The sequence below is a fragment of the Psammomys obesus genome, unplaced genomic scaffold (assembly GCF_907164565.1).
Source record: "Psammomys obesus unplaced genomic scaffold, mPsaObe1.curated_primary_1811, whole genome shotgun sequence".
NCBI lineage: Eukaryota > Metazoa > Chordata > Mammalia > Rodentia > Muridae > Psammomys > Psammomys obesus.
In genome coordinates this window covers 6,293,762-6,316,485 of record NW_026587759.1, presented here as the reverse complement: position 1 = coordinate 6,316,485, position 22,724 = coordinate 6,293,762, and the positions used below count along the sequence as shown (strand labels likewise).

Below are 22,724 nucleotides of genomic sequence, written 5' to 3'. Positions count from 1 at the left end.
TTTCCGCATATTGAACCACCCCTGCATGCCTGGGATGAAGCCTACTTGGTCATAGTGGATAATATCTTTGATGTGTTCTTGTATTCAGTTTGCAAGTATTTTGTTAAGTATTTTTGCATTATTGTTCATAAGGGAGATTGGGCTGAAATTCTCTTTTTTTGTTGGGTCTTTGTGAGGTTTAAGTACCAAGGTGACTATGGTTTCATAGAATGAGTTTGGTAATGTTCCTTCTGTTTCTATTTTGTGGAATAGTTTGAAGAGAATTGGAGTTAGCTCTTCTTTGAAGGTCTGGTAGATTTCTGCACTGAAGCCATCTGGTCCTGGGGTTTTATTGGATGGGAGACTTTTGATGATCGCTTCTTTTTCTTTGGGGATATAGGACTATGTAGTTGATTTACCTGGTCCTGATTCAGCTTTGGTAGGTCAAATCGATCAAGAAAATTGTCTATTTCATTTAGATTTTCAAGTTTTGTGGCATATAGACTTTTGAAGTAAGTCCTGATGATTGTTTGGATTTCCTCAGTGTTTGTAGTTATGTCCCCCTTTTCATTTCTGAATTTGTTGATTTGGGTGGTGTCTCTCTACCTTTTAATTAGCTTGGCTAAGGGTTTGTCGATCTTGTTGATTTTCTGAAAGAACCAGCTCTTGGTTTCATTGATTCTTAGAATTGTTTTATTTGTTTCTAATTGATTGATTTCAGCCCTGAGTTTGATTATTTCCAGCCGTCTACTCCTTTTTGGTGTGTCTGCTTCTTCTTTTTCTAGGGTTTTTAAGTGAGCCATTAAGTTGCTTGAATGAGCTGTCTCGAATTTCTTCTTGAAGGCACTTAGTGCTATGAACTTTCCTCTTAGCACTGCTTTCATTGTGTCCCACAAGTTTGGGTATGTTGTGTCTTCATTTTCATTGATTTCTAGGAAGACTTTAATTTCTTTCTTTATTTCTTCCCTAACCCAGCTGTCATTTAGTAACAAGTTGTTTAGTTTCCATGTGTGTGTAGGCTTTTTACTATTTCTGTTGTTGTTGGGGTCCAGCTTTATTCCATGGTGATCAGACAGGATACAAGGGATTATTTCAGTCTTCTTGTATCCGTTGAGGCTTGCTTTGTGACCAACTATATGGTCTATTTTGGAGAAGGTTCCAGGAGGTGCTGAGAAGAAGGTAAATTCTTTTGTGTTTGGGTGTAAAGTTCTGTAAATGTCTGTTAGGTCCATTTGATTCATGACCTCTGTTAAAGACATTGTTTCTTTGTTTAAGTTCTGTTTTGTTGACCTGTCCTTTGTTGAGAGTGGGGTGTTGAAGTCTCCCACTATTAATGTGTGGGGATCTATATATGGTTTAAATTTTATCAATGTTTCTTTAACAAATGTGCGTGCTCTTGTATTTGGGTCATAGATGTTCAGGATTGTGATATCTTCCTGGTGGAATTTTCCCTTGATGAGTATGAAGTTTCCCTTCCAATCTCTTTTTATTAATTTTGGTTGAAAGTCTATTTTATCAGATATTTGAATGGCTACTCCTGCTTACTTCTTGGGTCCATTTGCTTGGAAAGTCGTCTTCCAACCCTTTACCCTCAGGTAATGTCTATCTTTGTGCCTTAGGTGTGTTTCTTGTATGCAACAGATTGCTGGGTTTTGTTTATGTATCCATTCTGTTAATCTGTGTCTTTTTACTGGAGAGTTGAGTCCACTGATGTTGAGAGAGATTAATGGCCAGTGGCTGTTAGATCCTTTGATTTTGATGTTGGCTGTGTTCATAAGGTTGTGTGCTTGGTTGCTTTTTGTTTTACTGTAGTAAGGTTAATTATTTCCTGTGTTTTCTTGACAGAAGCTAATTTTCTTGGGTTGTATTTTCCCTTCCAGTGTCTTCTGTAATGCTGGATTTGTGTGTAGGTATTGTTGAAATTTGTTTTTGTCATTGAATATCTTGTTTTCTCCGTCTATGAGGACTGAGAGTTTTGCAGGGTACAGTAGCCTGGGCTGACATCTGTGTTCTCTTAGGGTCTGCATGATATCGGTCCAGGCCCTGCTGGCTTTCATAGTCTTTGTTGAAAAGTCAGGTGTGATTCTAATGGGTTTGCCATTATATGTTACTTGGCCTTTTTCCCTTGAAGCTTTTAGTATTTTTTCTTTGTTCTGTATACTTACTGTTTTGATTATTATGTGGCGGGAGGATTTTCTTTTCTGGTCAAATTTGTTGGGTATTCTGTAGGCCTCATGTATTCTTATTGGACTCTCCTTTAACTTGGGGAAATTTTTTTCAATGATTTTGTTGAAAGTATTTTCTAGGCCTTGGAGAAGGGAGTCTTCTTTTTCCTCTATACCTATTATTCTTAGGTTTTGTCTTTTCATATTGTCTTGGATTTCTTGGACGGTCTGTGTCAAGAATTTTTTTGATTTAACATTTTCTTTGACAGATACATTTATTTCTTCCATTGTATCTTCCACACCTGAGATCCTTTCTTCCATCTCTTGTAGTCTATTGGTTATGCTAACCTCTGTAATTCCTGTTTTCTTCCCTAAGTTCTTTCTCTCTGCAATTTCCTCCATTTGTGTTTTCTTTAATTTTTCCAATTCTATCTTCAGATCTTGAGCCATTTTGTTGATTTCCTTTACCTGTCTGACTGTATTTTCCTGTTTTTCCATTACTTCTTTCAGCTGTTTGTTTGAACCAACCTCTCTTTCTTTTATTTCATTCAGTGCTTTAAGCATTTCCTTTCTAAAGGCCACAAATTGTTTGGCTGCAACTTCCTCTATTTCTTTACGGATAGCAATATTCTGTTTGAGTTTGTCTTCCTCTATGTCTTTACGTATCTTATTTATTTCCTCTGTTATCATCTTCATGAGCATAGTTGTTGGGTCATCATCTTGGATTTCAGTTATGCTGGGGTGTCCAGGAATACTTGCCCCTGGATAACTGGGTTCTGGAGATGCCATATTGCTCTGTCTTTTGTTGCTTGAGCTTTTATGCTGGCCTCTACCCATTGGGCTATCTTAGGTGTTTGGGGTTATTTCCTGGTGGTTTCTGGAGATCCTATGGTGGAGAGAATCCCCTTGGCAGAAAGCTGGTTTTTCCTGAAGGAAGTCTTCTCAGCTTTTTGGGTATAGTCCCTGGATGGCTGGCATTTTTTTTCAGGAGTTGCTGCTGCTCACCTCAGGGATAGAGACCTGAGTGGTAACTGTGGTCTTTATTAGTCGAGATGGTTCTCCTCTCACCCAGGGAAGTCCTGAAGACAGCTGCCCTGTTTCTGGGCTTCTTGCTGTAAATTTAATGATCCACTGCTGTGACACAGTTGGACCTCTGGCGGGCAGCAACTGTTTGTGCCTGTGTCTGGAGCACAGCTCAGTGATGGCAGCTTGGCCCCTCCGGTTTGCGAGACTTTTTCCAGGGAAGGACTGGGTGATTTAAGTCAGTACAGTTTCCTTCCTTCCCTGTGGATTCTCTGGAGACAGGGACTTCCAGTCTCTTTTTTGCCCTGGGGCGCATTGCTCAGTCTCCACCAGCTAGCTGGCGCACAGAAACTCCCTGTGTCTGGAGCACAGCTCAGTGATGGCGGGTTGGCCCCGCCGGTTTTTGAGATTTTTTTCCAGGGAAGGACTGGGTGATTTGAGTCAGTACAGTTTCCTTCCTTCCCTGTGGATTCTCTGGAGACAGGGACTCCTAGTCTCTGGTGTTTTTGTGCCCACCGATCAGCCTGGGAAGGTGATCAGGACACGCAGGCATGTGGCTCTGGTCTGGGGACCTAGTGCCTGCGTGACCCGGGATCTCTTCCGGGTTTTGGCTGGGGGACCTGAGAGTGGTACCAACCGATTCCCACACCATGGGGGTTTCCTCTCACCTGAAAAACACGATCATTGTTGTTTTAGTACAGGAAATGTTTTCCGGCTCCTCAGATGCCCTGTTCTTCTGGCGCAGCCATCTTGTCCACTCAGCCTTAGTTTTCTTTAGGTAAAGTGAAAGCAAGTGCCTCTAAGTTGCATAGGTTATTAAAGGATAAGGTAAAGTAATAGCTATAGGGCCTATAACCCATAACACTACTTCTTCCATGGAAAAAGATAAATTAACATTTCTTTGGCTGTGTCCCAGATACAGAAACTTAGTTTTGGACTTTTTGAAGTTAATGAATGACTCATAAAAATGCTTTTATTTTTTTCTAGAGAGAAAATGGTTTCTTAAAGATTAAAGAAAAAATAAAACCTCAAGAAAATACCTCCATAAACGTATTGGGAAAGACCTTTGGTGGTTTGTTTGTTGATTGGTTGGTTGGTTGGTTAGTTTGTTGGGTTTGTTTTTTGTTTTGTAAAGTTAGTAGGTAAGCTTTGTAAAATCATCTTTAAATATGTCTTAATTTGTGAGTGGAAGCTGCTGAAAGCACTCTACCAAAGAGGAGCAGTGAATAAAATATGTGCAAACTAAACAGTTTAATGAGTATTGGCAACATTTGTTTGGCTGGCTTATTTTAAGCTGTCTACTAAAACAAACATGTTTATCTGACTTCATACTAACTAAGGGAAAACTCCATTATCTTTCTGCCTCTGACACTCAGTTCTACCTATGAATTCATTTATTCTGTGCATTTGTACATTGCCATTTTCATATGTGATAAAGAAAACAAGTCGCATGCCTAATGTCCTCACAATAAAAGCAAGAGAAGGAGGCTATTGCTCTCTTCTTATTCACAGGCACAAGGACAAAAATTGAGGGACAGGAAAAAGCAGAATGTGCCTTTGAAAACTGGTATTATATATTAAAATGATGCCACACATACAACAGATCTGATAGGGAAGAGTTATTTGATGGAGGTGGAGAGAGATAGGGAAAGAGAGAGAGAGAGAGCAACAGAGACAGAGACACACAGAGAAACAGAGAAAGAAACCTGGTTGGAGACCCCCAGAAAAGAAAGTGAGGCAGAAAAAGTGCAAGAGAGGAGAGAGAGAAGAGGCAGGAGTCCTTTTATGCCAAACCCTTGGCAGAGGTGACCGGTGATGACATCACAGGTGCCTAAGCAACGTGGAAGTGCATCAAGATTTGTGAACTAAGGGTTTTCCCTTAGTTAGTATGAAGTCAATACTCATTAAACTGTTTAGTTTGCACATTTTGCAAAATTTGCATATTTTCTTCACTGCTCCTCTTTGGTAGAGTGCTTTCAGCAGCTTCCACTCACAAATTAAGACATATTTAAAGGGGAAGTAGGGAGGAGTGGCAGGGTGGGAATGAGAATATTGGACTGCTTTTCATGCAAGGCAAGTTAAAGCATATAAATGTAGGTCCATTGGAAGCAGCTCTTGCCTGCCGATGCAAGGGGGTAAGAGAGAGAGGATAAAAGTAAAAGCACCAAACTGTCCGCATTAAATGGTGAGGAGGAGGGGAAGCCCCTGCCATGGAAAGTTCAGAGTAGAAGGTGGGGTTTTCTAGCCATACCCAGCAGCAGATAGGAACTGAGGAATGCTGAGAGAACCCGGAGCTGGTTTTCTGGGGCATGAAGCAACCATTCCAGCCTCTTGTTGATAATGAATGGATAACAGGTAAAGAAGTCAATCATCTTTAGCTACTTCCTGCTGACACTGGGGTGGTGATAGGGAGGCCAAAAGGCTGAAATGTTGGCCCAGTGCGGAAAGAGTAGTCTGTTATATTTGTTGTCCAGGATCTGAGAACATCTGAGAAAGAGTGCAGGTCTGACTTGATGCGGTCTGCGAGGTTAGACAGGAATACCAGTCTAATGTCTACTGCTTTGGCGCTGTCATGGATGCAGGAAGCACCTGGAATTTACAGGATACTGGAACATAGATATGGGCAGAAGACAAAGTTAAGTATGTTAGGGAGAAAATTCCTTTTAGGTGTACATTTGAAGCTTTTTGGGAGAGCAAGCAAAGAGGGAAGGTTTTAGAGTGAAGAAGAGACTGGAACATGGAAACCTCTATTTACCTGATCACTGGCAGTAATTTAAAAAGTTTTGTTTTGGATCTGTCATCTAAGGGATATTGAGGCCATGTTTGGTTGCAGAGGCATGTAAACCTCTAGGTCCTTAAAGTGGGTGCTAGGTATAGAAATCTGAAATTCTCCAGAAGATATCCTAGAGGAGAATCTGGAAGGACAGGTAAACAGACTATTCCCATGGGGAGAGTGGAGTAAGTGACTTGTCTAGGCATGCCAAGAACAAGGTTTGACTCAAGGAAATTGGTGCAGTCTGTTCCAGCAACTCATCAGAGCTGGTCAGAGACCAAGGGCAGAGTTGCCTGGGAAGACATGTTTTAGCTGATACCAGGATTTTCAACAGCAGATGAAACTATGTTGGAGAGGATCTAACCCAAGAGGGAGGTCCTAATGGAATGTCAGTGAGAAAGAACAACCATAGTCATAAAGACTATGGTTGGAGGTATCTCTGCTCCCCAGGGAAACAGAGAGGTGCTGGCAGTCTCTTCTACAAAGGGAATCATTTGCACCAACCAAAAAGGAATCATTTATACCACCAAGAAGGGAAGACTCACCAATCACTGTGTTGGGTTCAGGAATGTAGTGTAATTGAGGAGTTGGGGGAGGGGAATCCCAAGACCAGGGAAAGGGGGAGGAATCCTCTCCTCAGGTAGACAATGGGTGGGAAACTTAGACTGTTGATGACAGTGCTTATCTGGATTCCATTTGTCCTTGTGACGTGGATCTAGGTCGATTTCCTGAAGCGTATATGAATCCCCCTTGTAAAAGTTTACAAAGAAGATAAACTTTAGACATGTTGGCATCACCATTGTAACCTGCAGTGAAATTGTAGAAAAAGGCAGTAGGCATACAGCTTTGTGTTAACAGCATAAACAGTCCCTAGGGTGAGCTCTGAAAGGCAGAAGCCTTCCAAGAGGTAGAAGGGACAAAAGGTCACTTGCTGTTGACTATAAGTCTGCTTACACATCACGGAAGAGAGGCTTCTCTCTATCCAGAAGAATAGATGTATATAAATCTAGCACAACGAAAAATTACTTTTAAGTATATACTTAAAAGATATACCAAAGGAAATTTAAAATCTTGAGTTGGAGGTGTGATAGTGGATTGTATATTGGAATGTTTTTATCAGAATTGGATTAATAAATAAGAGCTCTAGTGATAAATGTCAAAACTATGGACAGTTAATATAACACTAGCATAGCAACAGGAAGAAATATGAAGCATTTTTATCTATTGAGAATACCTTAAATCATCTTAGCCCTTCTAACATTCATAATTTGCATCTATCAACCTTAAAATACCTTCCTAGACCCTCAAACGTTTTTGTCTTAGGTTTTTTTTTTTTTTTTAAACCATTGAGACATAGGTGAAATTGCTGTGAGTAGCCATTGTCCTTTAGCTTAAGGAATGGTAAAAGGTTACATCTGAGAATTGTTTTGTGAATCTGGTAACAAAGTAAGCTGTGTCTCAACATGACAGTAGCAGCTCTAGGAGTGAGGCTTAAGGCCTGGTCTCCAGCATATGAAGAGGACTGAGAAAGCATCTGAAGCCTCCCATGACAGAAGTTGACAATGTGACTAGGGGACCCAAGTGTGAGGTTAAAACAGACCCGCAGCATTACCCTGGGCTCAGTGCGGGTGGTGGAGGTCGCTGAATCTAGGAGCCATCTCTCCTCTGCCAGGCCAAAGAGCTCGTACACTGGAAGTGTCTGGCTCTTGTGTTGGTTGAGCCTCCATGGCTGGGCACAGAGGACAAGCCTGCATGGGAGCATTTGACTTCCAGAGACCAGTCTTCTGGCAGACAGGGCGTGGTTTTCTGAGGCAGCTGTGGGACTTCCTGGCTGTATTTGGAACAGGTCCCTGGTGGAGATGACATAGGCTGGACCCCTGGGGGTGGGGCATCATAGACCTCTTCTTTTCTCTGAGAGAATGCCGACAGCCTCAGAGCAGTAGCCAAGGTCTAGCGCATAGTTTGTGCTACAGCTGAATCTGCTGGGAAGGCTCCTCTCAGGATTTAAAGACTTTAAAAATGAATTTGGTAATGTACCTTCTGTTTCTATTTTGTGGAATAGTTTGAAGAGAATTGAAGTTAGCTCTTCTTTAAAGGTCTGGTAGAATTCTGTGCTGAAAACATCTGGCCCTGGGCTTTTATTGGAAGGGAGACTTTTGAGGACTGCTTCTATTTCCTTGGGGATATAGGACTGTTCAATCTATTTACCTGATCTTGATTTAATTTGGTAAATGGAATTTATCAAGAAAATTGTCCATTTCACTTAGATTTTCAAATTTTGTGGCATAAAGGCTTTTATAGTAAGACCTAATGATTGTTTGGATTTCCTCAGTGTCTGTCTTTATGTCCCCCTTTTCATTTCTGATTTTGCTGATATGGATAGTTTCTCTCTGCCTTTTAGTTAGTTTGGCTAAAGTTTTCTCTAGCTTGTTGATTTTCTCAAAGAACCAGCTCTTGGTTTCATTGATTTGAACTGTTTTCTTTGTCTCTAATGCATTGATTTCAGCTCTGAGTTTCACTATTTCCAATCATCTACTCCTCTTGGGTATGTCTGTGTCTTTTTTTTTCTGGGTCTTTTAGGTATGCCATTAAGTTGCTTATATAAGATGTCACAAATTTCTTTATGGAGGTACTTAATGCTATGAACTTTCTTCCTAGCACTGCTTTCATTGTGTCCCATAAGTTTGGGTAAGTTGTACCTTCATTTTCATTGAATTTTAGGAAGTCTCTAATTTTTCTTTTCATTTCTTTCCTGACCAACCTGTCATTGAGTAGAGAGTTCTTTAGTTTTCATGTGTATGTAGGCTTTTTGTTATTTCTGGTGTTGCTGAGGTCTAGTTTTAGGTCATGGTGGTTGATAGGATACAAAGGAAAGCTTCTGTAAAGCAAAGGACACTATTGTCAGAACAAAAACGACAGCCTACAGACTGGGAAAGGATCTTCATCAACCCTATATCTAACAGAGGACCAATATCCAGAATATATAAAGAACTCAAGAAGCTAAACACCAACAAATCAAATAATCCAATTAAAAATGTTTACAGAGCTAAACAGAATTCTCAATAAAGGAATATCAAATGACAGAGAAACACTTAAAGAAATGCTCAACATCCTTAGTCATAAGGGAAATACAAATCAAAAGGACCCTGAGATTTCACCTTACACCCATTAGAATGGCTAAGATAAAAAACTCAAGTGACAACACATGCTGGAGAGGATGTGTAGAAAGGGGAACCCTCCTCCATTGCTGGGGATGTAAACTTGTACAACCACTTTGGAAATCAATCTGGCACTTTCTCAGACAACTGGGAATAGTGCTTCCTCAAGATCCAGCCATACCACTCCTAAGTATACATCCAAAAGAGGCTCAAGTACACAATGAGGACATTCGCTCAACAATGTTCTTAGCAGCTTTATTTGTAATAGCCATAATCTGGAAACAACCTAGATGTCCCTCAACTGAGGAATGGATACAGAAATTGTGGTACATTTACACAATGGAATACTACTCAGCTATTGAAAACCAAGATGATGGGAACTAGAAAAGATCATCCTGAGTGAGGTATCCAAGAAGCAGAAAGACACACATGGTATAGACTCACTTATAAATGAGTATTAGACATATAAGATAGCATAAACATACTATAATCTGTACACCGAAAGAAGCTGAGCAAGGAGGACCCTAGGTAAGATGTTCAATCCTCACTTAGAAAAGCAACCAGGTCGGGTATCAGAAGAGGGAGAAAACAGGAAACAGGACAGGAGCCCACCACAGAGGGCCTCTGAAAGACTATACCCAGCAAGGTATTAAAGCAGATGCTGAGACTCATAGTCAAACTTCGGGCAGAGTGCAGGGAATCTTATGAAAGTAGGGGGAGATAGAAAGACCTGGAGGGGACAGGAGCTCCACAAGGAGAGCAACAGAACCATGAAATCTGGGCACAGGAGTCTTTTCTTAGACTGATACTCCAACAGGGACCATGCATGAAGATAAGCTAGAACCCCTGCACAGATGTAGCCCATGGCAGATCAGTCTCTAAGTGGGTTCTCTAGTAATGGAAACAGGGACTGTCTCTGACATGAACTCAGCTGCTGGCTCTTTGATCACACCTCCCCCCATGGGGGAGCAGCCTCACCAGGCCACAGAGGAAGACAACGCAGCCAGTCCTGATGAGAACTGATAGGCTAGGGTCAGAGGGAAGGGGAGGAGGACCTCTCCTATCAGTGGACTTGGAAAAGGGCAAGGGAGGATGTGAGGGAGGGAGGGTGGGATTGGGAGGGAGCTACAGCTGGAATACAAAGTGAATAAACTGTAATTTATTAAAAAAATAATAATTTTTAAATACCATTTAAAACTGAAAAAAAAAAGACTTTAAAAATAATTTTACGAACTCCTGTATGGGTGTTCAGGGACCATCCTCAGCTGTTTAGTTAATATGGCAGTGAGACTGTGCCTGCATTTGTAGGACTATAAATATATTTTTGGACACATTGAAAGACTTGATCACCTACAAGATGACTATTAATTTGTATTTCTTAACCACCAAATACTAGGATTTTAGATTATATCCCTGTTAAGCTGGAGCCTTAAAATCATAAGCATAGTCCACAAAGAGAGAGTAAAAGTTTTTTGTGTGACTTAGTTTATAAAAAGTCTATAGTTTATAAAAGTTATAATTTAGAAAAGTTATAATTTAGAAAACAAGACTCAACATGATTTTTAACCTTTTTTGAGAGTGAAGCTATAGTGTAATGACCAAGTTTTAACATTGTAAACAAATGAATGTCTCTAAAATTAATGTATCACATAGTTTATCTAGGCAAAAACTTTGATCTAGTAACCGTGAGTTCTGAGTTTTAAAACCAATAATATAGTAGAACAATATAAAGCTACTTTAAAATTATATTTGATTTCCTTGTTTTTTATTGCTGAGTAATATTCCATTGCGTAGATATACCACAATTTCTGTATCCATTCTTCCACTGAGGGTCATCTGGGCTGTTTCCAGCTTCAGGCTATTACAAATAAGGCTGCTACAAACATGGTTGAGCAAATGTCCTTATCGTGTACTTGAGCCTCTTTTGGGTGTATGCCTAGGAGTGGTATAGCTGGATCTTGAGGAAGCGCTATTCCTGGTTGTCTGAGGAAGCTTCAGTTTGCTTTCCAGAGTGGTTGTACAAGTTTACATTACCACCAGCAGTGGAAGAGGGTTCCCCTTTCTCCACAACTTCTCCAGCATGTGTTGTCACTTGAGTTTTTGATCTTAGCCATTCTGATGGGTGTAAGGTGAAATCTTAGGCTCGTTTTTATTTGCATTTTCCTTATGACTAAGGACGTTGAACATTTCTTTAAGTGTTTCTCTGCCATTCGATATTCCTCTATTGAGAAGTAAATGGTGGGATCTGGAAAAGATCATCCTGAGTGAGCCATCCCAGAAGCAGAAAGACGCACATGGTATATACTCACTCATATAGACATATAATATAGGATAAACCTACTAAAATCTGTACACCTAAAGAAACTAATCAAGAGGGAGGACTCTTGCTAAAATGCTCAATTATTATTCCAAAAGGCAAAGAGGATGGACATCAGAAGAAGGAGAAAAGAGGGAACAAGTCAGGAGCCTGACACAGAGGACCTCTGAAAGTCTCTGCCCTGCAGACTATCAATGTAGATGCTGAGACTTATGGGCAACCTTCGGGCAGAGTGCAGGGAATCTTAAGAAAGAAGTGGGAAACAGTAAGATCTGGAGAAGACAGGAACTCCACAAGGAGAGCAACAGAACCAAAATATCTGAGCACAGGGGTCTTTCCTGAGACTAATACTCCAACCAAGGCCTATGCATGGAGATAACCTAAGACCCCTGCACAGATGTAGCCCATGGCAGTTCAGTATCCAAGTGGGTTACATAGTAATAGGAACAGGGATTGTCTCTGACATGAACTGATTGGCCTGCTCTTTAATTACCTCCCCCTGAGGGGGAAGCAGCATTACCAGGCCACAGAAGAAGACAATGCAGCCACTCCTGATGAGACCTAATTGACTAGGATCAGAAGGAAGGAAAAAAAAACTCCCCTATCAGTGGACTTGGGGAGGGGCATGCATGCAGAGGGTGGAAGAAGGGAGGGATTGGGACAGGAGAAGGGAGGGAACCACAGGGGGGATACAAAGTGAATAAAGTGTAATTTATAAAGAATTTTAAAAAAGAAATAAAAAAGTTATATTTTAATTTGTGATACCAAACTTATTGGCCAGAAAGCCTAGTAGTAAACCCAGATCACAGGCAGCTGTTGGCTAAAGAAACAGCATTCATTCATTTCATCCAAGAACTGGTAAAGACATAGGTATTTAAAGCATTTTAAATTAGCTTATTAATCTTAATAGACTTTTATAACCTTGAAATTTTAGCTTCATATGAAAATTACTTTTAACCAAAGTTGAATTATATATTCAGCATGTTGTAAAAATATAATTTTAAATTTGTGTAAAAATCCATACCAGTCTAAAATGAGACCTTTTGTTTTGTTAGTCTAAAAGGAGATAAAATAATGAACAGTTAATTAGGACTAAGAAGTCTTATAAATGTTGTTTCATAATGTGGTCATCTTAAAGTTTTGTAGTCACATGGTCTAAACAAGAGTTTGAACTCATGTTTTAAATGTCATATACAATAGGAAATTATAAATCTTTAGATAAGTTTATAGTGTAATGTTAAGATTTTTTTGTAATCAGGAAAAGAAATTAGAAAGTATATTTTAATATTAAATGTTATAAAGCTTAGTTTTAGAGATAATTAAACAGCATGGGAAAGCATAGAGAAACAGAGCATAGACAGAAACAGAGAAAAAAGGAGTAGGGAATATTTTTAGATCATTGATTGCTCTTAGTGATATTGGATAATATTAGACATTTGACTGGTGCTGATATAGGTGTAGAAGCCATAAAAGGGGAAAAATGAAGAAGCTGTTCCTGCCAATGAGAAAGGGAAAATGGAATGGACCATGTGGCTGTTTATCAACCAAACAGCAAGCAAGATGAACCACTCTCTGTCAACCAATGAGCAGGGCAGGCCATCCCAGCTAAGCATGAGAAACTCAGTGCCTGGTAGCTGGGTTTTAGCAGCAGTAAAGTCAAGTTCCCGTAGAGGGAATCTCATCTTCGGAAAAGAATAGAGGCAGGCGGGCAGCGAGGGACACAGTGGTGCAGAAGAGAGTGCAGTTTTGCAGCTCCAGAAACAGTGGTGGAAACATGGCTTTGCCCTCCTTATCCCAGAATCAACAAGGGCGCTTGCCATATGCTGAGTGCAGCATGGCAGCGGGACCAGGGGTGCTTATTGGTGGCATAGCAGTCCTCCAGGGTGGCAGTTCGAATCTGTGCATGTCAGGGCTGAGCGGGTGTCTGCAATTTAGAACCCTCCTCTGTTTGTGAGTGCAAGGGTGCAGTTGGCATGCAGCAGGAAATTTAAAAACCTCTTCGGTGGGGCCTGAGGCATTGGCAAAATTTAAGCCATCTGAGGCTGTGGTGGAGGGCAATTTTAAAACTGTCCATGCCTGTGACAGGGGCCAAAGCCGAGAGGCATGCAATTGCTTACCTAACAGTGGAGTCTGGTGAGAGCGAGGGACAATTTAGCAGCAGCAGTGGTAGGCAGGCAGGGGCAGGTTAAGCGACCAAAAATCAGAGCAGAGATGACAGTAGTTGGTCATCTGACAGCTGAAAATGCAGGTCCTGGTAGCAGGAGTGAAAGGGAAGTATTGCCCATGACCAGGAGAGAGAATGGGGTTCCAGAGCGAAAACAATGGAATTTCCCATCTGAGTCAAGGCACCGATGTTATGGTATATTTTTAAAATGATGCCACCCACACAACAGATCTGAAAGAAGAGAGTTTTATTCAGTGGAGGTGGAGAGAGAGAGGGAAAGAGAGAAACATGGTGGGGGACTCCAGGAAAAAAAAAGTGAGGAGAGAGAGTACAAGAGGAGAGAGAGAGAGAGAGAAAGGAGTAGAGAGAAGAGGCAGGGATCCTTTTATCCCAGGCACCTGGCAGCAGTGACCAATGATGGCATCACAGGTGTCTAAGCAACCTGGGAGTGGGCTAGTGTGTCAAGATTTGCGAACCAATAGTTACTGTGTTGATTGGTTCTTTTTACCATGGCAACTATAAGCAAATAACCATCATCAAAACCTGTTCAGATAAATTTTTGTTGTTTAGTAGTTACCAAAAACTGCAGCACTGCATAAAACAGCCTCCTGACACGCATGACACACTCAGAGGCCTGTTCAGTCTAACTTTTAAGGGTCTCTAAAGCTCCTTACTCTGCCTGTACCTGTCCTAAGGCAGTCAAGGTTTAAAATGCAGGAGCATGAGATTTGTTTTAGAAAAGAAGGAAGAAAGGAAGTGAAGATGGGAGGGAGGAAGGAAGGCACCAGCGAACATGGAATAGATTCTGCGTCTCTGACATGAATAGCATGGGAGAGGGGGCAAGTATATTTAAAGTAACCTGGATTATGGAGAAAAACAATGAATAGCCATGTAAAATCGGTGCAAACAGCTACACGGTTTAGCAAACTGTTCCCAGTAATAGCAGAATTTAAGGTTTGGTGTTGATAGTACATTCCTGCCACCTGAACATTCTCCATAAGGCAGATCAGAAATACAGATGAAGAAGATGCTGCTTGCCCAGCAGCAGAAAGAGTAAGAGACATGCTATGGCTCCACAAGGTAATGAAACAAAAGGCGTTATTGGTTTTTGGTTTTTTGTTTTGTTTTGTTTTTTGTAATTTAGAATGTAAATGGAACACTTTGTCTTCTACCTAGTTTCAAAGCAGAAGTATATTAGCTATTTATTACTTTAGATTGTTATTAGTACTTTAACTAAAATACTTTAACTAAAATAATGACAATTTTCATAGTGCACAGAGAAGGGTCTGTCCTCATCATGGGACATAATTATCCTGAGGGTAAGAACAGTGGTCTTTCACAACAAACTGTAGCAGCAGCAAGTACAGAAAGGAGTCCAAGTGAATTATTTTATGGACATCTAAGTATCACAATCAAAGATGTCAGAGAAACATCAGAAACCAGGAAAAAAGGGAAACATAGACCATGGTAAGTCAATGAATTAATTGACACTAAATGTGAACGGATATTATAACTGGCAGGCAAGAAGGAACATGAAATAATGACAGCTGAATTCTATGTTTAACAATATTTAAAATGAATCAAAATCGCGAATTAAAGTTGTGACATGTGATCTAAATTTAAATTTAAACATTAATCTGTAACAGATTAGAAATAATGAAAGAAAAATCAGTGAACTTGAAAGCATAGTCATACAATTTTTGAAAACCAAAACCAGAAAGAATAAAAATAAAAAAGATTGAGGGAATATCAGAGTTATGGAAAAGTGTGAAGGGTTGATGTATGTGTGTAATTGAGGTCTTAGACACACCTGTAAGAGAGAATGTTCATGAGAAAATATTTGAAAACAAATTTTCAAGCTTTCTGAAATTTTAAATCCTCTAATCAACCAGTAATTCACAAGTAGAAACACAAAGGAGATACACAAGGGCTGTCATGATAAAGTTGCTCAATGCTGGTCACAAGGAGGAAAAATTTAAATCTACACATGAGGAAAAAAATTTCATGTAAGAATTAAAATTTATTTATTTTTAAAAATACAATAAAGTAGAAGATGATGTAGTTATATATTTAAGAACTGAAAGTTAAAAAGTCTATTGACCATACTAGCTTTCAAATAAAGGTTAGATAGAGATGTTTTCAAATACATAAGCTAAAGGGAGATATTGCTAGCAGTATTACACTGTGGGGAATACTGAAATCTTTCAGGCAGAAGGAATGCTACCAGATGGGAATATGAACTTGTACAAACACACAAGTAGCATCAGGGAAAGATGAATCAGAGGGCAAGGGCAGAGGAAATTGTATTATCTAAGTATGTTTCAAAGATAACTGTCTCCAAGACAAGGGTTATAACAATGAAATGTGAGACTTATATAATCTGTTAATATGAAGTGTCTGCTAATGATAACAAGTCATAAGAAAAACTATTCAACTACTGTTGGATCCTGATGCTGCCTGGGGAAGCTGTTCTGACAGCTAGTAACCCTTCTACGCTAGCTCAGTCTCTAAATGGGCTTCCTAATAAGAGGAACAGGGGCTGTCTCTGACAGGAAGTCAGTGGCTAGCTCTTTGATCACCTTCCCCTGAGGGGGAAGCAGCCTGACTGGGTCACAGAGGAAGACTATGAAAGATAGTCCTGATGAGACCTGATAAGCTAGGGTCAGATGGAAGGGAAGGAGGACCTCCTCTATCAGTGGACTGGGGAAGGGCATGGGAGGAGATGAGGGAGGGAAGGTAGGATTGGGAGGGGATGAGGGTAGGTCTACAGCTGGGATACAAAGTGAATAAATAGCAATAAATAAAAAATCATATTAAAAAAGAAATATGAACAGTGGACATCTTTGTTTCCAGTCAGATGAACTGATTAAGAAATAAACCTAGAACCCCTGCACAGATGTAGCCCATGGCAGTTTAGTGTCCAAGTAGGTTACATAGTAATGGGAAGAGGGACTGCCTCTGACATGAACTGATTGGCCTGCTCTTTAATCACCTCCCCCTGAGGGGGGAGCAGCCTTGCCAGGCCACAGAAGATGACAATGCAGCCACTCCTGATGTGATCTGATAGACTAAGATCAGAAGAGAGGAGGACCTCCCTTATCAGTGGACTTGGGGAGGGGCATTCGTGAAGAAGGGGAAGGGAGGATGGGACCAGGTGGGGAGGCATATGGGGAGATACAAAGTGAATAAACTGTAATAAAAAAAGATGGAATTGAAAAAAAATATTATAAGAAATAAAGGAATGGCAAGTAGAAAAAAAAAAAGAAGAAAAGAAAAGAAATCAAAGCTCAGGGCATCACACAGAAGATAGTTTTCCAGCAGTGTGAGTTTGGCTTAGAATTCACATATTAATGTAATTTACTACATTAGCAAACTAAAACAGAAAATGATGCTAATTTTGACACAGAAATAGAATTTGAGAAATTTCAATAACTATTCCCAGAAGAAATTCCCAGTAAAGCAAGGATAGAAGGGAACCATCTCAATTGAATTAAGTATCTGCAAGGCAAAAAAAAAAAAGGGGGGGGGGATAAATTCCATGCTGATTTCCCTAGGTTGCCACTACAAAAGACCTCCTTACAGTTTTTAAAGGAAAAAGTATCTGGTGAGTTTCTGATATCTGCAAGCTTAAACATGGCCTGAGACCTCTCTCTTTGATTTTGGCTGGTCCTCATGTCCCCATGTCAGCACACAGCCTTTTTCCTAAGTGTGTGTGCCTGTGACCCAGGACTTCCTCTTCTTATTAAAAAGACAATTTTCTGAGGCATTGCTGGTTTCTTCCCCTGAGAATTGAGATTTGCAGGACATCTAAATCTCCTACGTTTAAGAAACACAGAGAACTAGAGTTATAGTTCAGTGGCCAAGCATTTGTCTGGCATGACAATATGAGGTGATGACAAAGATGACAATTCAGCTATCCCCAGGAGAGATGAGAAAGAAATTCAGGCTAAAATAAGGAAGAAAAAAGGGAACCTGTTTGGAAGAATAAAGTGTTGCACTAGGACTGAATGAGTTTAAAGGAAGATAAGTAAGAAGCAGACAGTATTTAGGTTTCTCTCTGGGCAGCACCTTGACTCCTACCCACAGACCTAACCATTCTCTACAGTTCCCTCACACTTCGTCTGTTCTGTTGTAAACACTGGCCACATTTTTATTACATGATGCATGTAGCTGTGTTCCACCATAGACAGCCCACTACAGCAAACAACTACACTTGCCTTGCTGAGTACCAGCATCAGGTGGCATTGACCATCAAAACTAAGTACATTTGGGACCAGTGGGGAGCAGAGAAGTCACTTGAAGAATAAGACCAGAGAAAAGAAAATCTTCACAGCAGAGCGGGTAGGGAGGAGAACACGTCTCAAGAAGTAATAAGATTGAGGTAAAGGGGAAACTCAATATTTGTTATTAGATTTTATTTAGCAGGAAGCAGAGACATAGATCTCTATCCTCCCCCCATTGGCACAGAATAGTTGTCATCTGCCAGAAGGATGAAAAGACAATTTTATTTCATTTTAAATGAATGATATGTCAGATATTTTTCTAGGGAGTTATATATTTTATATTCTGTTATGCTGTGCATATGTTATAACGATATGGAGATGGGAAGAGCATCGCATATGCTATTTTCAGTTACTATTAGGAGCCTGTGGTAAGGTTACCATGAATTAATACAAACTGAGAATCAGTAGAATTTTAGCAGTTTGAGATGAGGCTTGAACCTGGCTCATCCTTGTAGACAACATCATGCTATTCTAGAAAAACTGTTGGTCTTAAAATGTGAACACCAGATTCTGGATTCCAATGGTCTGCAAACATGTTACTTATCCTCCAGACTTTCTTTTATTTTTTATTAAATTGAGGTAAAAGCACTATAACTTGACATCATTCGTAGGTAAGTTTTATGTGTGTGCACACAGAATGGCAGATGGCATCATGCTGGCACATAGCTGCCTCTGGCATTGCAAGCACTCTTCTTGACAGCACTGTGCTCTAAGAGGAACAGGTATTTAGACACAGCAAGGATCAGCATACCAATGTTTGAAAACCTTTCAATAATCTCTTCTTCTGCACTTACGGTGTTCAACGGAATCAGCCTCAAAGGGCAGCTATGAAAATCTCTATCCTGTCATCTCTTATGGAGATGAACAGTGTGTTATGGAAAGAACAGTGCTAAGAGCCCATCTGTTCTTAAGTAATGTAGTCTTAAGGGTCTGTGAGCTATGCATGCATGAAGATTATGTTTTATTTTACATTGTTTCATTTTGGTATTTAAATATATTATCTGGGGTAGGCCTGTTTGCATGACATGTAAGCTTCTGAAGTATTCTTAGCCCATCTTTGTTAAAGGTTAAGGAAACTCATTTTTAGTCAATTAGTCTTGCTGACTAATTTTCTGTCACACACTGAGAAGTAATCCTCAATATCCAGAGAGCAGATTGAAACAGATTTTTATAATTCACAAAATCATACTGGTGTTCTTATAACTTAGAAAGAAAGATTAAAATCTAAAAGATGTGAAGATAGCACACCCTACAAATGGAATTTGGGGTGTTAAAACTAGAAGCAGAGGCAGTTTTAAACAATAACCTGCAGTGATTTGATTCCAAGAACAGCTTTAGGAAAACAGATTTCAAATAGCATACCATTTACACTTTCACAGAATGCTTAAAATTAAACATTTATTCTCAGTTACAATTTGCATGGTTATTTTTCATAACAAACTATTGAGTGTAGCAAAACTATTAAATATCTACACAGTTTATCTCACAGAGTCCAAAATTGAGAAGCTTGAGATTGTTGTTGGTATATTCATAAAGACCCAATGGAGAGAGATGCCACTGTGCTTAAAAGCAAAGACAGATTGTCACAATCATTCCGTGGGGTGCAGGCAGTGCTCATACAGACTTCTGCCTCTCAGGCCAAGTCCTGGTGCTCAGTCCCTAGAAGGCATTCAGAGAGTATCTGTGGCATTTATAAGGTTAAATTTATGCAATATATTTTATAATTCAGAAGTTACACAAGAGCTGAAGTCTAGAAAAATCTAAACATCTTTTAGGACAAGCTATAATGATTTAAAAACTACTTTGTGCTGTGTTCTGGAAATGCGAACTCGTTGCTTATTTGTGGGGGGGGTAGCGCTCCTTTTTACTAGGTTAGTGGGAAACAATGCAGAGAAGTGATAGTCTCTACTTTAAATGTTGGCACTTGCTGGTTTTAACAGTGTACATTGAAGATACCAACCCTGGACTAAATAAACAGAAAATTAAGTTAGGAATCTTCATTTTTACAAATATTCTGGAATCTTAAGGTAGAAAAGGTATTTACTTTTAGCCAACTTGCTGCTCTTGCTGGTGAGGAAATTAAACAGGAAGTTTCTTTGTTCAGATGTTATTATAGTATTGCTCCAACCTTTTTTTCCTAACTGAATTTTTATTATCAAATTTGATGTAGTAGTTTTATATTTAAAGAATACAAAATGGTGTTCTACTTGATTTGTTAATTTATTCAACAAGTGTTCATTGAGTTCTACCAGGTGCCAAAAATTTGGTGTTTGAAATTCATCAAGAATCAAAGAGTAAAAATTTCTTACAATGAATGAAAGGATGATGATGGTGGTGGAGGTGGTGATGTAATGATTTCACAGAATGGTGGATGGTAATGAGGATTTCTGTTTTTATAAAAAGAGTAAAGATTCAAATGTGTGGGAAAGCAAAAATAGAGATGCAATTTAAATAATGTGGGAAGTTATCTTTGTTGTAAGGGTGACTCTTGAACATAGCTTGAATGTGATAATGAAGCCCCACCATTTAGGTAATTTTAGACTTGAAAATATAAGCATACTTGAAACCTGATTTTTCCACATGTTACTACGTGGCAAGAGGTTGCAGATTACAGAAAAGTCAAAGACCCTTCATCTCCCTGTCTCATTAGCTGGGAATGGCATCTCCACAATACTTCTTCTTTCCTACCTAGCTGGAATAAATGAATTTCAAGAATTAGGTTTTGGTCTAGCAGTAACAAGAATGTGGTTTACTTTGAGAATTCACTCCTGGGAGCATCAGAGCAACACAGAACAGAATGCTATGTCATTTATTGGTTCTTAGAAACACACAAGTTCACACACTGCCCCTTCCGACTCTCCTGGGAGGCTGGCAACAGCTTAGCTTTGCCTTTGACTCACTCTGCTATACATCCATTCAGATGAGACATGGCTTATTTTCTGGACAGTTTTCATTAATCTTAGCACGACTTAACAATGGAACCACCTGTTTCTTCCAGATGGTGTTCCTGGCATCGGCCTACGTCAGCCCCCAGCTGAGTGAGGAGAGCTGTTCTGCTGTGGCTGCTGTGACACACTACCTGTACCTTTGCCAGTTTAGCTGGATGCTCATTCAGGTTGGTAGCTCATTCACTGCCCACCACCACCCTCTTCTAGTGACCCTAGTGAGGATGTCGTAGTGCCTGATATTCTCTGTACTGAAGTGAAAATTATCCCATGCCACCATCACAGATGTCCCATGCTGTGACTACAATAACATTTCTAGTAGCCATGCGCCAAGGAGCAAATGTAGAAAGACTGAAGACAGAAAGTCATAGAAACAGAAGCTGGGAATATAGGCCCTGCATAATAAGGAACTTGAATCATTTTCTCTGGAGCATCATAGAATTTGTTGGAGAAAGAGAAGGGTGGTATTAGATTTAGATTTTAGAAAGATGCTCCATTTTGTGGTTAATTGGAGGTAGGAAAGAATGACTGGGGAAAGGTAATTACTATTGTTAGTTGTACCAGGAGGAGGGGAGAACATTCCTACTAAATACAGAAGTGTCAGGAGAAACAAAGTAAACAACGGTGTATATTTTCCTTTTTGTTAGTGCAGAACTTGAGGATGTAGGGTTGGTTGTCAGGAATGCAGAGATGGAAACTCTGTCTTCCACTTATCTGACATGAATGTTGACTGGACAGTGGCATCTGTCCTGACAGTGAAGAGGGGCAAAGTTTCCTGTCTTTAACAACAGCAGAAGTAGCAGGGATATAGTGTTCTGGGGTTTGGAGGTGAAGGGAGATCACGAAGGAAGGCCCTAGCCCTGGTGCTCTCTGCACACCTCCATCTAATGCTTCTGCAGGAAGGGATGATAATTTCTTACTCCTAGCATTAGTGTTTCATAGAACTTTCAGACCTCCAGTCAGGGAAATATGTCATTTTCTCTCATATCTCTGTCAACAGTTTTAAAAATAAGTCTAAGCCATAAATGTAAAACTGAACTATCTCCTGAAATTAGAATAAGTTATATTTTTCTGATTGCAAGATTGCTTTAGGTTTGCTACGCCGAAGTTTTTCATACAAGACTGTGTGTGTTGTTACTATCTGCCTGTACTGATTCTCCAGTGCTGTACTGAAGGCCTTTGTCTCTGTCCCTGACATATTCCGAGTTTCTGATTAATAACTTAGATGAAAACACAGGAAACTGCCTATCAGTTTTGAAGATATACAGAGATAACAGCATAGTTACAACAGGAAGACGCTTGTGTAAAACTCAAGGTAGAACCAATATAGAGGACCTGTAGTTCCAGATTGCATACTTAAAGAAGGCTATCGCTGATGAAACAAAATGTAGATGGCTGAAATTTTTACTTTGACATAAACTCAGTGGCAGTGTGAAGCATGAACAGAGTATCGCGTAGACCCAGGTTACACGTTACAATACAAAGGCGACTGTGGCTGCACTGTAGTCTGTAATGCAATGCCGTCCTAGGCTCACGGGAACCATGTTCACAGTTCACACACTAGCATGTGAGGAATCAGAAGGTAGTAGCTTGGAAAGGGTCTGGGGAGATGCTTCTGTGTGCGGTACCAGGAGACATGCTGCAAGAGAGGAAATCCGGACCAGGCATCTGCCTTTGGCAGGACCAGAGCAAATGGATCAAATGTTAGGAAGTGAAAAATCTCATTCAAGTTAAGAGCATTCTCAGTCAATAATTCTATCAGAGTTGAAGAGACTATTTCTGGAAGCATAGTGAATCACATCACTAAAGTACATTCAAGAGAGAAATGACTTTCACATGTATTTCGAGTAGAGTCCCTCCTTTGGGAGATATTAAACAAGATGCTGCATAAGATTTAAGCAAAGGAAATGGGGATTG

General features: G+C 40.0%; 1 protein-coding gene across 1 annotated transcript in view; it reads left to right on the top strand.

The window, feature by feature from the left end:
• Positions 1-22,724, top strand: part of Adgrv1 (adhesion G protein-coupled receptor V1) — a 520,333-nt gene that overhangs the window by 333,311 nt on the left and 164,298 nt on the right. Inside the window, exon 82 of the mRNA XM_055604066.1 lies at positions 20,861-20,977. Within this exon, the coding sequence (XP_055460041.1) occupies positions 20,861-20,977 (117 nt within the window). The remainder of the gene's footprint in view (positions 1-20,860; positions 20,978-22,724) is intronic.